General features: G+C 47.9%; 3 protein-coding genes across 3 annotated transcripts; 1 reads left to right on the top strand and 2 right to left on the bottom strand.

The window, feature by feature from the left end:
• Positions 1–414: 414 nt before the first annotated feature.
• LOC121859768 (70 kDa peptidyl-prolyl isomerase-like) lies at positions 415–1272 on the top strand. The gene has a single exon (XM_042356755.1). It carries the CDS (start codon positions 415–417, stop codon positions 1270–1272), a length of 858 nt encoding a protein of 285 aa, XP_042212689.1.
• A 5042-nt stretch (positions 1273–6314) lies between these two features.
• LOC121859769 (basic salivary proline-rich protein 3-like) lies at positions 6315–6968 on the bottom strand. Its single transcript, XM_042356757.1, has one exon. It carries the CDS (start codon positions 6966–6968, stop codon positions 6315–6317), a length of 654 nt encoding a protein of 217 aa, XP_042212691.1.
• Positions 6969–7236: 268 nt separating this feature from the next.
• On the bottom strand, positions 7237–10093 carry LOC121859770 (formin-2-like). The gene is made up of 4 exons (XM_042356758.1): positions 9655–10093; positions 9047–9295; positions 8211–8640; positions 7237–7798 (listed from the first exon to the last, which is right to left on the bottom strand). Exons 1-4 carry the CDS (start codon positions 10091–10093, stop codon positions 7237–7239), a joined length of 1680 nt encoding a protein of 559 aa, XP_042212692.1.
• Positions 10094–12666: the final 2573 nt, after the last annotated feature.

Below are 12666 nucleotides of genomic sequence, written 5' to 3' on the forward strand. Positions count from 1 at the left end.
ATATGTCTATTTTGATGCCAAATAAATAGTTCAATGCTGGTAAAGTGAAACACAGGTCCATATTATAAATGTAAATGTATTTATCAGATAAAAAAATTTACAAATACAGTATTATACTACACTAGTACATAGTATACGGTTCTGTTACTTTGATCATGAATCATTTCTCAAATACCACTTCACCAGTACCAGTTGTGGGATGATTTTTGTTGAATATTTATATTAAATAATTGCTTAAAGCTCTGTTGCATCTTACCTATTAGAGCATATGAGCAAATTCAAGTGCCTATATTAATTTTAGGATAAACTTCTGCCAATATTAAGTATATTATAACTGTTGTTATTCTGTGATGGAGTTTCTATTGAATTAGTTTATTCCATGTACTGTATTTGAAATTCAAGTAGTTTGTAAAAATGAGAAAAATAATTGTTACCTGTAGAGGAGAGGTGGAGGTGGAGGGAGAACGTCCTTATACAGGGAAAGCTCAACCCAGAGAACAAGCAAAGATATGTGTTGAATTTCAAGACAAATATTGTTCCTGCGAGTTGGAACTGTTGGATTCTCGATACTTGATTAGCGAAGCTTTGGACTCTCAGATATTTGGTGAAGCCATATCTGCTCTAGACAGGGCTTTAGAAAATGCCTTCTCTGTTATGGCTGATGAGGAAACTGCTTTCATAAGTATCAGTATTCCTGGAAGATTTGTAAATGATGATCTCACAGAGTTGGTGGAGTTCACATGTACAGCGTGCTTAAAAATTATTGAGAATGGGAAATTAATATTAGAATTCACTCCCAAGGAAAAATTAGGTATAGCTGTCAAGTACAAAAACTTAGGTATAGGTCTCTACAAAGAAGGTTGTCTCTCCAAACAAATATCTGCCTTTTTTATGTTCAGGGATGCAGTAAAGTGGCTTGTTATGATTGAACCAGATGAAGTAAAGGATAGTTTTGCAGAAATTCAAGTAATTAAAATGCATTGTTATAATAATCTCGCATTATATCACATAAGACAACACCAATACAAGCTGGCCATATCTGCGGCTACCATTGTCCTTGATACCGATGAAAAGAATGTAAAGGCACTGTACAGACGAGCTGTGGCTAATACAGAAATACAGAACTATGAAATAGCCATAGATGACATTCAGTCTGCCTTAGCCATTGACCCCAACAATGGACCAGCTAAAAAACAGTTAGATATGATAAAGAAGAGACAGAGAGTTGTGTCAGATAAATGTGCTCAAGCAATGAAGAAGTTCTTCAGTTGAAGAAAGTGGATTTCATAACATTTGCCTCACAGGCAAAAACTACTTTCCCTTGAACAAACTGAAGCCACAGGTTCATTCTTTGATGTGGAACAGTGGGGTGTGGTGACCAGGTTATTATAACACTGGGACATTGTAGCAATTCATTTTAACAGAGGAACATTGATCTCTCAGGCCTTGGAGGCTTGCAAAAGGCATTACAAATTATTTTGTTGTAGACATTTTGGAGTTTATTTGGATACTTGAATTACAGAAAGTGCTGTACAGTAAACCCTCCAGTTTGGCGAATTCGAAGTTGACGGTAAAAATTCAAAGTACCCTGCCCTCCATTATGGCGACCAAACCCTCACCTTTGGCGAGAGTTTTAATTTAAATGCAATCACAACTAATAATTGTAGAATAATAAGTGCAAGATAAATCTCGCTTAATACAGTACTACAGTAGAAGTCCAAAAATCTGGACTGCTTGGGGATTGGGTCGGTCCGGATTTTCGGATTTTCGGATTCTCAGGCAGTACTTTTAAAATTCAAATTTAAGGAGGAATAAAGAAGAGATGAACAGGTACATTTTGATAGTTTATTCATTGGCAAATATAGCATGTTTCATTTATCAAAACAAGCAGTTTTAAAGATAAAGCTGTGAATTCTAGAATTTTATTCTTTGCCTTTTTTCTATCATAAATTGTAGACTTTCCAATGTCGTATGTTTCCATAAGAACAGTATTGTTCACACCACGTTCTATTTTCTTAATTATTTCAAGTTTGTCACTCAATTTCAACGTGTTCTTCTTTCTCTTCACACAACGAAGTTTATCTACTTTGGGAGCCATTATTATGGGCTTGTACAGTACTCTGTAAATGGAAAGAGTAGGACTCAAAATTACATACGTTGTCACAGTTTGATTGCTCGTTTTAAAGTGGCGACCGCGTGGTCGCTTGTTGTCGCTGTGCAGCTGTGACGCTCACGCATACTCATATACACACAAAAGCCCGTTAAAAAAAAAAAAAAAAAGTTTGAGTTTTCGAAAAGTCCGGATTCTCGGGTGGTCCGGATTTCTGGCATCCGGATTTTTGGACTTTTACTGTACTGGTGAGTATTTACAGATCACAAAGCTCCAGTCAACTGTTCAGGCAGCCATTTTGACCACGTCAATCCGCATTCCCGCTGCTTGTTTGAGTGACCTTGGCCTTTGTGTCCTTTTTTTTCTCCCACTCGCTTGGTGCGGTGTTCTTGCGCAGATTAATGGCCTCAAAAGTACCTGGGTGTATTGGAGGGGATGATAGTGGTGGTGAAAGACCGTCTGAACACCCAAGCGGTTCAATTGATGGGGTAAAAACAGACAAAAATTCTCTTGAGTATCGAGTTGGGAAGAAAATGAAAAAGTACTCGGATACCAGCTTAGTATACATTAAGCTCCTCAACTTTAATTTTAAGGTTGATTTTCTGTGTTTATGTTGATTTAACTAATTCTTCATTCTCTTTCAGCAATAAAATACAGGTTATATGTGGGTAAAATAGGAAAAAATTTAGACTTTGGCTGGCCCCTCAGTACCAATTAGGCTTTTCCCCATTGGATTAAGCCTCTGGTTTGGCGAGGTTTTTTGGGCACTAATTAGTCACCAAACTGGAGGTTTTACTGTGCACTACGACCTCTGTAGCTTTGTAGTATCACTCAAGATATTCTTTGTGTCACCATAAATTTGCTTACTCCACACACACACATGACCTCAATTCCTTGCCACCACACACCAAAACCATGGAACAGTACATGTACACTATACCATTCTCACACCAATGCTTCAGTGCCACAGTTTTAGTCTGCAGTAAATGAATTTCTTCTGCTCAGGTTAGGTGTTGCTTCCAATGTCTGTCTTCCACTTAGGGAATTACTCATGCATTTTCCAGACAATTTCATTACTTGCATTTAAGGTAGCTTAAAGTGTATGAGAAGACTGTCATTCTGTATTTAACAAACATTTAGAATAACTATAATATTTAACAGATTTACAAGCAGTGTCATTTTTAGATGTGAAGTAGTTGGATTATTAGAAACCTTCTGTTATTTTGTTAATTATCACCAAGGAAATGCTGTTAGCTACTTATTTTAATTGCAACTTTTAAATACAGGAGGTCCTCGTTATAAGAGTATTCACTATCCGCGGTTTCGCAGTTAAGTGGTCAACTTTTTGTGACCATCCACATCAAAAGTCCTCGCATTTAAGTGGATTCCACTCAAAAACTCTGAAAACTTCAGATAAAATTTACGGATTTAAAACTCCCAATAAAATCTACAGATATTTAGCTTAAGCGTTTGAAATTTCATCCTCTTCTTGGCGTCGTGCATGCACACACGTGTCCCCGCGCCAGTCTCCTGCTTTGTTTTGTCCAGATCAGTGCTGTGTTGTGTCTTTTCATCCATGTTTTGGTGAATTATTTTATAATTTTTGTCGCCATGAGTTCCCAACCCAAACAGGGTGGTGCAGCACTCAAAAGGAAGCACACTAGCTATAGTATAGATGTAAAATTAGAAGTGATTCAGCAATAGAATAGTGGGAGTGGACAATCCACCTAGTCCTGTTTCTTTTACAACCTCCGATTAATCCTCCATCCCCCAGCACCCACCTCCATCAAACCAAACATCTCTACCTTTGAAGCTAAGTAAATAAAAATATTTTTTGTTAAAATTATTTATTTTTTAAATAGTATAATAAGTATTTTCTCTCAATGAACCACTGGAGTGAGTGTGCACCAGCAATGGATGCTGCGGACCACCGGGTCGTTGGCACAAGCTGCGTTGCCTCAACACACCGACCACAATGAACTTTAAGGACGTTAGATAACTTATAAAGTTCAACAATTTCTTAATGTAATGTGTTATCAAATGTTTAACAAATGTTTCTAACGTGAATAATTGTTAAAAGATATCATATTCATTTTTTTGAGTGTCATGTACAATGTCATGGTCCCAATTTGACCTATTTCCATTATTTTTTGGGGGACTAATTCCCCACTTTGGGTGGATTCCTTATCAGAGGCGGTTTTCCGGTCTCATTTAACCGGAAATACCGAGGACCCCCTGTACTCGTACATCTTATTTAATATATATTTATTATACTCATTTAACAATGCACTATAACATAATAGCCAAATAGAAACCATGCTTGTTCCTCCAAGACTCACTCAAGCAGCCAGTAGTTAACAGAACCACATAGGTGAGGTGGCTATTTAATCTATTTCTTTACTGTATTAGATTTTATCTTTATTCTTTTCAGTCCAGTGTTTCAGTAGGATTAGCTGTTTGTTAAGGCAGTTAGTGATCAAAGCCATATGACTTCAGCACATATTATCAAAACTATTTCATGTACTGATACATATAAGCTCGCTACTTTTCCCCATTTCTGCCCTATGATTTTAGATCTCAGCAGTGGAATGGCAGTAGACAGGTACATAGACAGGCCCTCATGAATCAGAAATACTGTACTAAGAAGATTCCATGCAATAGGTATATATAAATCAGGTTTAGTTAAATACATTAGTGTATTATGTTTTATAATATACATCTACTGTATTCTATTGTCAAACATTCAGTAGGACTCTTCAGTTATACATTAAAGGTTATACATTAAAGCTTGTATTCAAGATTTTTATTGAGAATTCTTATTAATGTAAATTAACCAGAGATTTACATAGATTTACACAGTATCTTGGGAATGTAAGGACAGCAAATTGTTGAGTTTTGCAACAGAACAATAAACTCTTCCCAGGCATAGTACATGTGCATTGTAACACACCTGGTAATGGGTGAAAGTTAATTAATAACCCTGACAGCTTAAACTTATTGCAGTTAACAAGAACAACACAGGTCAAACATTGAATAGAATATTGTATATCATGAATATGTATTGTAGACTCAAGGAAAGATATAGCCACCATATCTTGTGCATTCATGAATGTACTAATGTCAATACAAATTCTCAGTCTCACTTGTATCATTTTCCATAAAAACCTTGCATATACAGTATTTTCTTGATTTAACAAGCAAATTGAAGCCACTTTTGTTCGTTAAATCGAAATTTCCACTAAATCGACCTTTCCATTATGTTCATACGTTTTACCAAACTATTTCACTAAATCAAGCGTGATTCCGTTAAATTCTGTGGGGTTTGTTTACATCTGCTCAGTCTGTGTCCTGGTGCCACCGCATGTGTTGTTCACTGCTCTTGGAACCCTCCCTCCCTGCCATATTTCACTGGATTTACTGTTATTATTAGTGTTTTCTGATGTAATACTGTAGTGCTTAACCCATAAAAGGTCACACTATTATACATACAGTACAAGGTACCTCCCCTCCCTCCTGGTTGGGAAAAATTTAATTTTTGTATTATGGTCCAAACCCCCAAAATGAACTAAGAAAACAAGAAATACCTGTACTAGTAAAAGTGGCAGCTCACCTCATTTAAAGTACTGCTCAGCATTGAAACCCTGGGCTGGTTCAGTATGCCAAGCCGACTAACTCCCAGAGCACATTGTCCCAACGTGTAAAGGACGTGTGAATTTACCTACCTACCTACCTACCCACCTACCATCCACGGGAGCACCTGGGACCCAAGGGGCCATCCCAGAGGCGAGTTGGGGCCACTGGGTCCCTCCAAGGGGCAGCGGGGACCCATGGGACTCTCCCAGATGCAGCAGGAATCCCAGGAAACCTCCCAGGTATGCTGGGGTCTTCTGGGAACCTCCCGGGAGCGGCGGAGTCCCCACGGAAACTCCCTGGGACGGTCTCAAGGACAGCGCGGGCCCCAGGAACCCTCCCAAAGAAGGCGGAGACCCCTGGGACACTCCAGGGGCCGCACTTCAGGGGCCCTTTCGCATACTTGGTCGTCATGTCGTACATATTACATACGTCCATCAATTCCTTACTTAAATGTGATTGGTGGACTAAAATGTGTACCCACCAAATTACAGCCAATAAGAGAAGAGAACAGTCAGTCAGCACAGCACCCCAACTTATGTTTTCCTGCTGGATATTATTCTCCATTCCGTTGTTAAGGAAGCGATAATACTGGAAATGTTATGATGGGTGTTGTAGTCACATCTACCAGAGCTCTAAATAGCAGAAAAACAACTGCCCCCAGAGATCCTCCCATGTGCGACGGGGACACTCCCGGAGGTCGTGGGGCCCCTGGGATCCTTATAGAAGCGATGGGGTCACTGAATCCTTCCCAGATGCGGTGGGGATCCTTGGATACTCCCATGGTCGGCGGGGCCCCTGTAACCCTCCCAGGGGGTGCTGGGGACCCCAGGGATCCTCTCAGGGACGGAGGAGGCCCATAGGACCCACCCAGGTGTGGTGAGGACCCTCTCAGGGGCGTAGAGGGCCCCAAGCACCCTCCCAGAGGCGACGGGGGCCCCTGGGACACTTCCGGGATCCACACGAGCACCTGGGACTCAAGGGAACATCCCAGGGGCGAGTGGGGCCACAGGGTCCCTCCAAGGAGCGGCAGGGACCCCTGGGACTCTCCCAGATGCAGCAGGAGTCCCAGGAAACCTTCCAGGGATGCCGGGGTCTTCTGGGAACCTCCCGGGAGCGGCGGAGTCCCCAAGGAAACACCCAGGGGCGACTGGAGGCCCTGGGACGGTCTCAAGGATGGTGCGGACCCCAGGAACCCTCCCAAAGAAGGAGGGGACCCCTGGGACATTCCAGGAGCCGTACTTGCAGGGTCCCTATCGCATACTTGGTCGTGATGTTGTAAATGTTACATACGTCTATCAATTCCTTACTTAAATGTGATTGAGGGACTAAAATGCGTACCCACCAAATTTCTGCCAATAGGAGAAGAGAATAGTCAGTCAGCACAACACCCCAACTTATGTTTTCCTGCTGGATATTATTCTCTAATTCGTAGTTAAGGAAACGATAATACTGGAAATGTTACGATGGATGTTGTAGTCCCATCTACCAGAGCTCTAAATAGCAGAAAAACAACTGCCCCCAGGGACCTTCCCATGTCCGGCGGGGACACTCCCAGAGGTGGTGGGGCCCCTGGGATCCTTGTGGAAGCGATTGGGGCCCCTGAATCCTTCCCATATGCAGTGGGGCTCCTTGGATCCTCCCACAATCGGCGGGGCCCCTGTAACCCTCCCAGGGGCTGCTGGGACCCCAGGGATCCTCACAGGGGCGGAGGAGGCCCATAGGACCCACCCAGGTGCGGTGAGGACGCTCTCAGGGGCGTCGAGGGACCCAAGCACCCTCCCAGAGGCGACGGGGGCCCCTGGGACACTTCCGGGATCCACTGGAGCACCAGGGACCCAAGGCACCATCACAGGGGCGAGTGGGGGCCAGTGGGTCCCTCCAAGTGGCGGCAGGGACCCCTGAGAGACTCCCAGATACAGCAGGAGTCTCAGGAAACCTCCCAGGGATGCCGGGGTCTTCTGGGAACCTCCCAGGAACGGTGGAGTCCCCATGGAAACTTCCAGGGGCAACTGGGGCCCCTGCGACGGTCTCAAGGGCAGCGCGGGCCCCAGGAACCTTCACAAAGAAGGCGGGGACCCCTGGGACACTCTAGGGGCCCTATAGCATACTTGGTCGTGATATCGTACATATTACATACGTTCATCAATTCCTTGTATAAATGTGATTGGTGGACTAAAATGTGTTCCCACCAAATTACAGCCAATAGGAGAAGAGAACAGTCAGTCAGCACAACACCCCAACTTATGTTTTCCTGCTGGATATTATTCTCTATTTCGTTGTCAAGGAAGCGATAATCCTGGAAATGTTATGATGGGTGTTGTAGTCCCATCGACCAGAGCTCTAAATAGCAGAAAAGCAACTGCCCCCAGGGACCTTCCCAGAGGTGGTTGGGCCCCTGGAACAATCCCAAAGGCTGCTGGGGACCCCAGGGAACCTTGCAGGGGCGGAGGGGGCACATAGGACCCACCCAGGTGCGATGAGTACCCACTCAGGGGCATCGAGGGCCCCAAGCACCCTCCTAGAGGCGACGGGGGCCCCTGGGACCCTTCCGGGATCCACGGGAGCACCTAGGGCCCAAGGGACCATCCCAGGGGCGAGTGGGGGCCACTGGGACCCTCCAAGGGGCGGCTGGGACCCCTGCAACTCTCCCAAATGCAGCAGTAGTCCCAGGAAACCTCCCAGGGATGCCGGGGTCGTCTGATAACCTCCCTGGAGCGGCGGAGTCCCCATGGAAACTCCCAGGGGCGACTGGGGCCCCTGGGACAGTCTCAAGGGTGGCATGGGCCCTAGGAATTCTCCCAAAGAAGGCGGGGAGCCCTGGGACACTTCAGGAGCCGCATTTCCAGGGGCCCTATTACATACGTCCATCAATTCCTTACTTAAATTTGATTGGTGGACTAAAATGTGTACCCACCAAATTACAGCCAATAGGAGAAGAGAACAGTCAGTCAGCACAACACCCCAACTTATGTTTTCCTGCTGGATATTATTCTCGATTTCATTGTTAAGGAAGCGATAATATTGGAAATGTTATGATGGGTGTTGTAGTCATATCTACCAGAGCTCTAAACAGCAGAAAAACAACTGCCCCCAGGGACCCTCCCATGTGCGGCGCAGACACTCCCAGAAGTGGTTGGGCCCCTGGGACCCTCCCAGGGGCTGCTGGGGACCCCAGGGATCCTCGCAGGGGCGGAGGGGGCACATAGGACCCACCCAGGATCGGTGAATACCCACTCAGGGGCATCGAGGCCCCAAGCACCCTCCCAGAGGTGACTGGGACCCTTCCGGGATCCACGGGAGTACCTGGGACCCAAGGGACCATTTCAGGGTGGAGTGGGAGCCACTGGGTCCCTCCAAGGGGTGGCGGGGACCCCTGGGACTCTTCCAAATGCAGCAGTAGTCCCAGGAAACCTCCCAGGGATGCCGGGGTCGTCTGGGAACCTCCCTGGAGCGGCGGAGCCCCATGGAAACTCCCAGGGGCGACTGGAGCCCCTGGGACAGTCTCAAGGAAGGCACGGGCCCCAGGAACTCTCCCAAAGAAGGCAGGGACCCCTGGGACAGTCCACTGGCCCTATAGCATACTTGGTCGTGATTTACATATTACATACGTCCACCAATTCCTTACTTGAATGTGATTGGTGGAATAAAATGTGTACCCACCAAATTACAGGCAATAGGAGAAGAGAACAATCAGTCAGCACAACACCCCAACTTATGTTTTCCTGCTGGATATTATTCTCTATTTCGTTGTTAAGGAAACGATAATACTGGAAATGTTATGATGGATGTTGTAGTCCCATCTACCAGAGCTCTAAATAGCTATAAAACAGCTCCCCCCAGGGACCCTCCCATGTGCGGCGGGGACACTCCCAGAGGTGGTTGGGCCCCTGGGACCCTCCCAGGGGTCCAACCAGTGGCTGCTGGGGCCCCCAGGGAACCTCGAAGGGCCGGAGGGGACACATAGGACCGACCCAGGTGCGGTGAGTACCCACTCAGGGGCATCGAGGGCCCCAAGCACCCTCCCAGAATCGATGGGGTCCCTGGGACCCTTACGGGATCCACGGTAGCACCTGGGACCCAAGGGACCATCCCAGGGTCGAGTGGGAGCCACTGGGTCCCTCCAAGGGGCGGCGAAGACCCCTGGGACTCTCCCAGATGCAACAGGAGTCCCAGGAAACGTCCCAGGGATGCCGGGGTCTTCCAGGAACCTAATGGGAGCAGCGGAGTCCCCATGGAAACTCCCAGGGACGACTGGGACCCTAGGACGGTATCAAGGCGCGGCCCTATGAATTCTCCCAAAGAAGGCGGGGAGCCCTGGGACACTCCTAGGGCCCTATTACATACGTCCATCAATTCCTTACTTAAATTTGATTAGTGGACTAAAATGTGTACCCACCAAATTACAGCCAATAGGAGAAGAGAACAGTCAGTCAGCACAACACCCCAAACTTATGTTTTCTACTGGATATTATTCTCGATTTCGTTGTTAAGGAAACGATAATACTGGAAATGTTATGATGGGTGTTGTAGTCACATCTACCAGAGCTCTAAACAGCAGAAAAACAACTGCCCAGGGACCCCTCCCATGTGCGGGACACTCCCAGAGGTGGTTGGGCCCTGGGACCCTCCCAGGGCCCAACCAGGGGCTGCTGGGCCCCCAGGAAACCTCGCAGGGGCGGAGGGGACACAGGACCCACCCAGGTGCGGTGAGTACCACTCAGGGCATCCGAGGCCCCAAGCACCCTCCCAGAATCGATGGGGGCCCCTGGGACCCTTCCGGGATCCACGGGAGCACCTGGGACCCAAGGGACCATCCCAGGGTCGAGTGGGGGCCACTGGGTCCCAGCGGCGGGGGACCCTGGGACTCTTCCAGATGCAGAACGAGTCCTGGAAAACCTCCCAGGGATGCCGGGGTCTTCTGGGATCTCCCAGGAGCGGAGGAGTCCCTATGGAAACTTCCAGGGACGACTGGGGCGCCTGGGACGGTCTCAAGGAACGCGCGGGCCCCAGGAACCTTCATAAAGAAGGTGGGGACCCCTGGGGCACTCCAGGGGCCGCACTTCCAGGGGCCCTGTAGCATACTTGGCCGTGATGTCGTACATATTATATAGGTCCATCAATTCCTTATTTAAATGTGATTGGTGGACTAAAATGTGTACCCACCAAATTACAGCCAATAGGAGAAGAGAACAGTCAGTCAGCACAACACCCCAACTTATGTTTTCCTACTGGATATTATTCTCGATTTCGTTGTTAAGGAAGTGATAATACTGGAAATGTTATGATGGGTGTTGTAGTCACATCTACCAGAGCTCTAAATGTGAAAAGCAACTGCCCCCAGGGACCCTCCCATGTGTGGCGGGGACACTCCCAGAGGTGGTTGGGCCCCTGGAACCTCCAAGGCTGCTGGGGACCCCAGGGAACCTGCAGGGGCGGAGGGGCACATAGGACCCACCCAGGTGCGATGAGTACCCTCAGGGGCATCAGGGGCCCCAAGCACCCTCCTAGGGCGACAGGGCCCTGGGACCCTTCCGGGATCCGGGAGCACCTAGGGCCAAGGGACCATCCCAGGGGCAGTGGGGCCACTGGGACCTCAAGGGCGGCTGGGACCCCTGCAACTCTCCCAAATGCAGCAGTAGTCCCAGGAAACCTCCCAGGGATGCCGGGGTCGTCTGATAACCTCTGGGAGCCGGAGTCCCCATGGAAACTCCCAGGGGCGACTGGGGCCCCTGGGACAGTCTCAAGGGTGGCATGGGCCCTAGGAATTCTCCCAAAGAAGGCGGGAGCCCTGGGACACTGAACCCATTTCCAGGGGCCCTATTACATACGTCCATCAATTCCTTACTTAAATTTGATTGGTGGACTAAAATGCCACCAAATTACAGCCAATAGGAGAAGAGCAGTCAGTCAGCACAACCCAACTTATGTTTCCTGCTGGATATTATTCTCGATTTCATTGTTAAGGAAGCGATAATATTGGAAATGTTATGATGGGTGTTGTAGTCATATCTACCAGAGCTCTAAACAGCAGAAAAATGGCCCTTAGGGGACCTCCCATGTGCCGCGCAGACACTCCCAAGTGGTTGGGCCTGGGACCCCTCAGGGCTGCTGGGGACAGGGATCTCGCAGGGGCGGAGGGGGCATAGGACCCACCCAGGATCGGTGAATACCCACTCCAGGGGCATCGAGGCCCCAAGCACCCTCCCAAGGTGACTGGGACCCTTCCGGGATCCAGGGAGTACCTGGGACCCAAGGGACCATTTCAGGGTGGAGTGGGAGCCACTGGGTCCCTCAAGGGGGTGGGAGGGACCCCTGGGACTCTTCCAAATGCAGCAGTAGTCCCAGGAAACCTCCCAGGGATGCCGGGGTCGTCTGGGAACCTCCTGGGCAGCGGGCCATGGAAACTCCCAGGGGCGACTGGAGCCCTGGGACGATCTCAAGGAGGCACGGGCCCCAGGAACTCTCCCAAAGAAGGCAGGGACCCTGGGACAGTCCACTGGCCCTATAGCATACTTGGTCGTGATTTACATATTACATCGTCCACCAATTCCTTACTTGAATGTGATTGGTGGAATAAAATGTGTACCCACAAATTACAGGCAATAGGAGAAGAGAACAATCAGTCAGCACACACCCCAACTTATGTTTTCCTGCTGGATATTATTCTCTATTTCGTTGTTAAGGAAACGATAATAAATGTTATGATGGATGTTGTAGTCCCATCTAACAGAGCTCTCAACTAAGCTCCCCAGGGACCCTCCCATGTGCGGCGGGGACACTCCCAGAGGTGGTTGGGCCCTTGGACCCCAGGGGTCAACCAGTGGCTGCTGGGGCCCCCAAGGGAACCTCGAAGGGCCGGAGGGACACATAGGACCGACCCAGGTGCGGTGAGTACCCTCAGGGCATCCCTGAGAAGCCCACAG

This window comes from Homarus americanus, unplaced genomic scaffold, assembly GCF_018991925.1.
Source record: "Homarus americanus isolate GMGI-L3 unplaced genomic scaffold, GMGI_Hamer_2.0 scaffold27231, whole genome shotgun sequence".
Lineage (NCBI taxonomy): Eukaryota > Metazoa > Arthropoda > Malacostraca > Decapoda > Nephropidae > Homarus > Homarus americanus.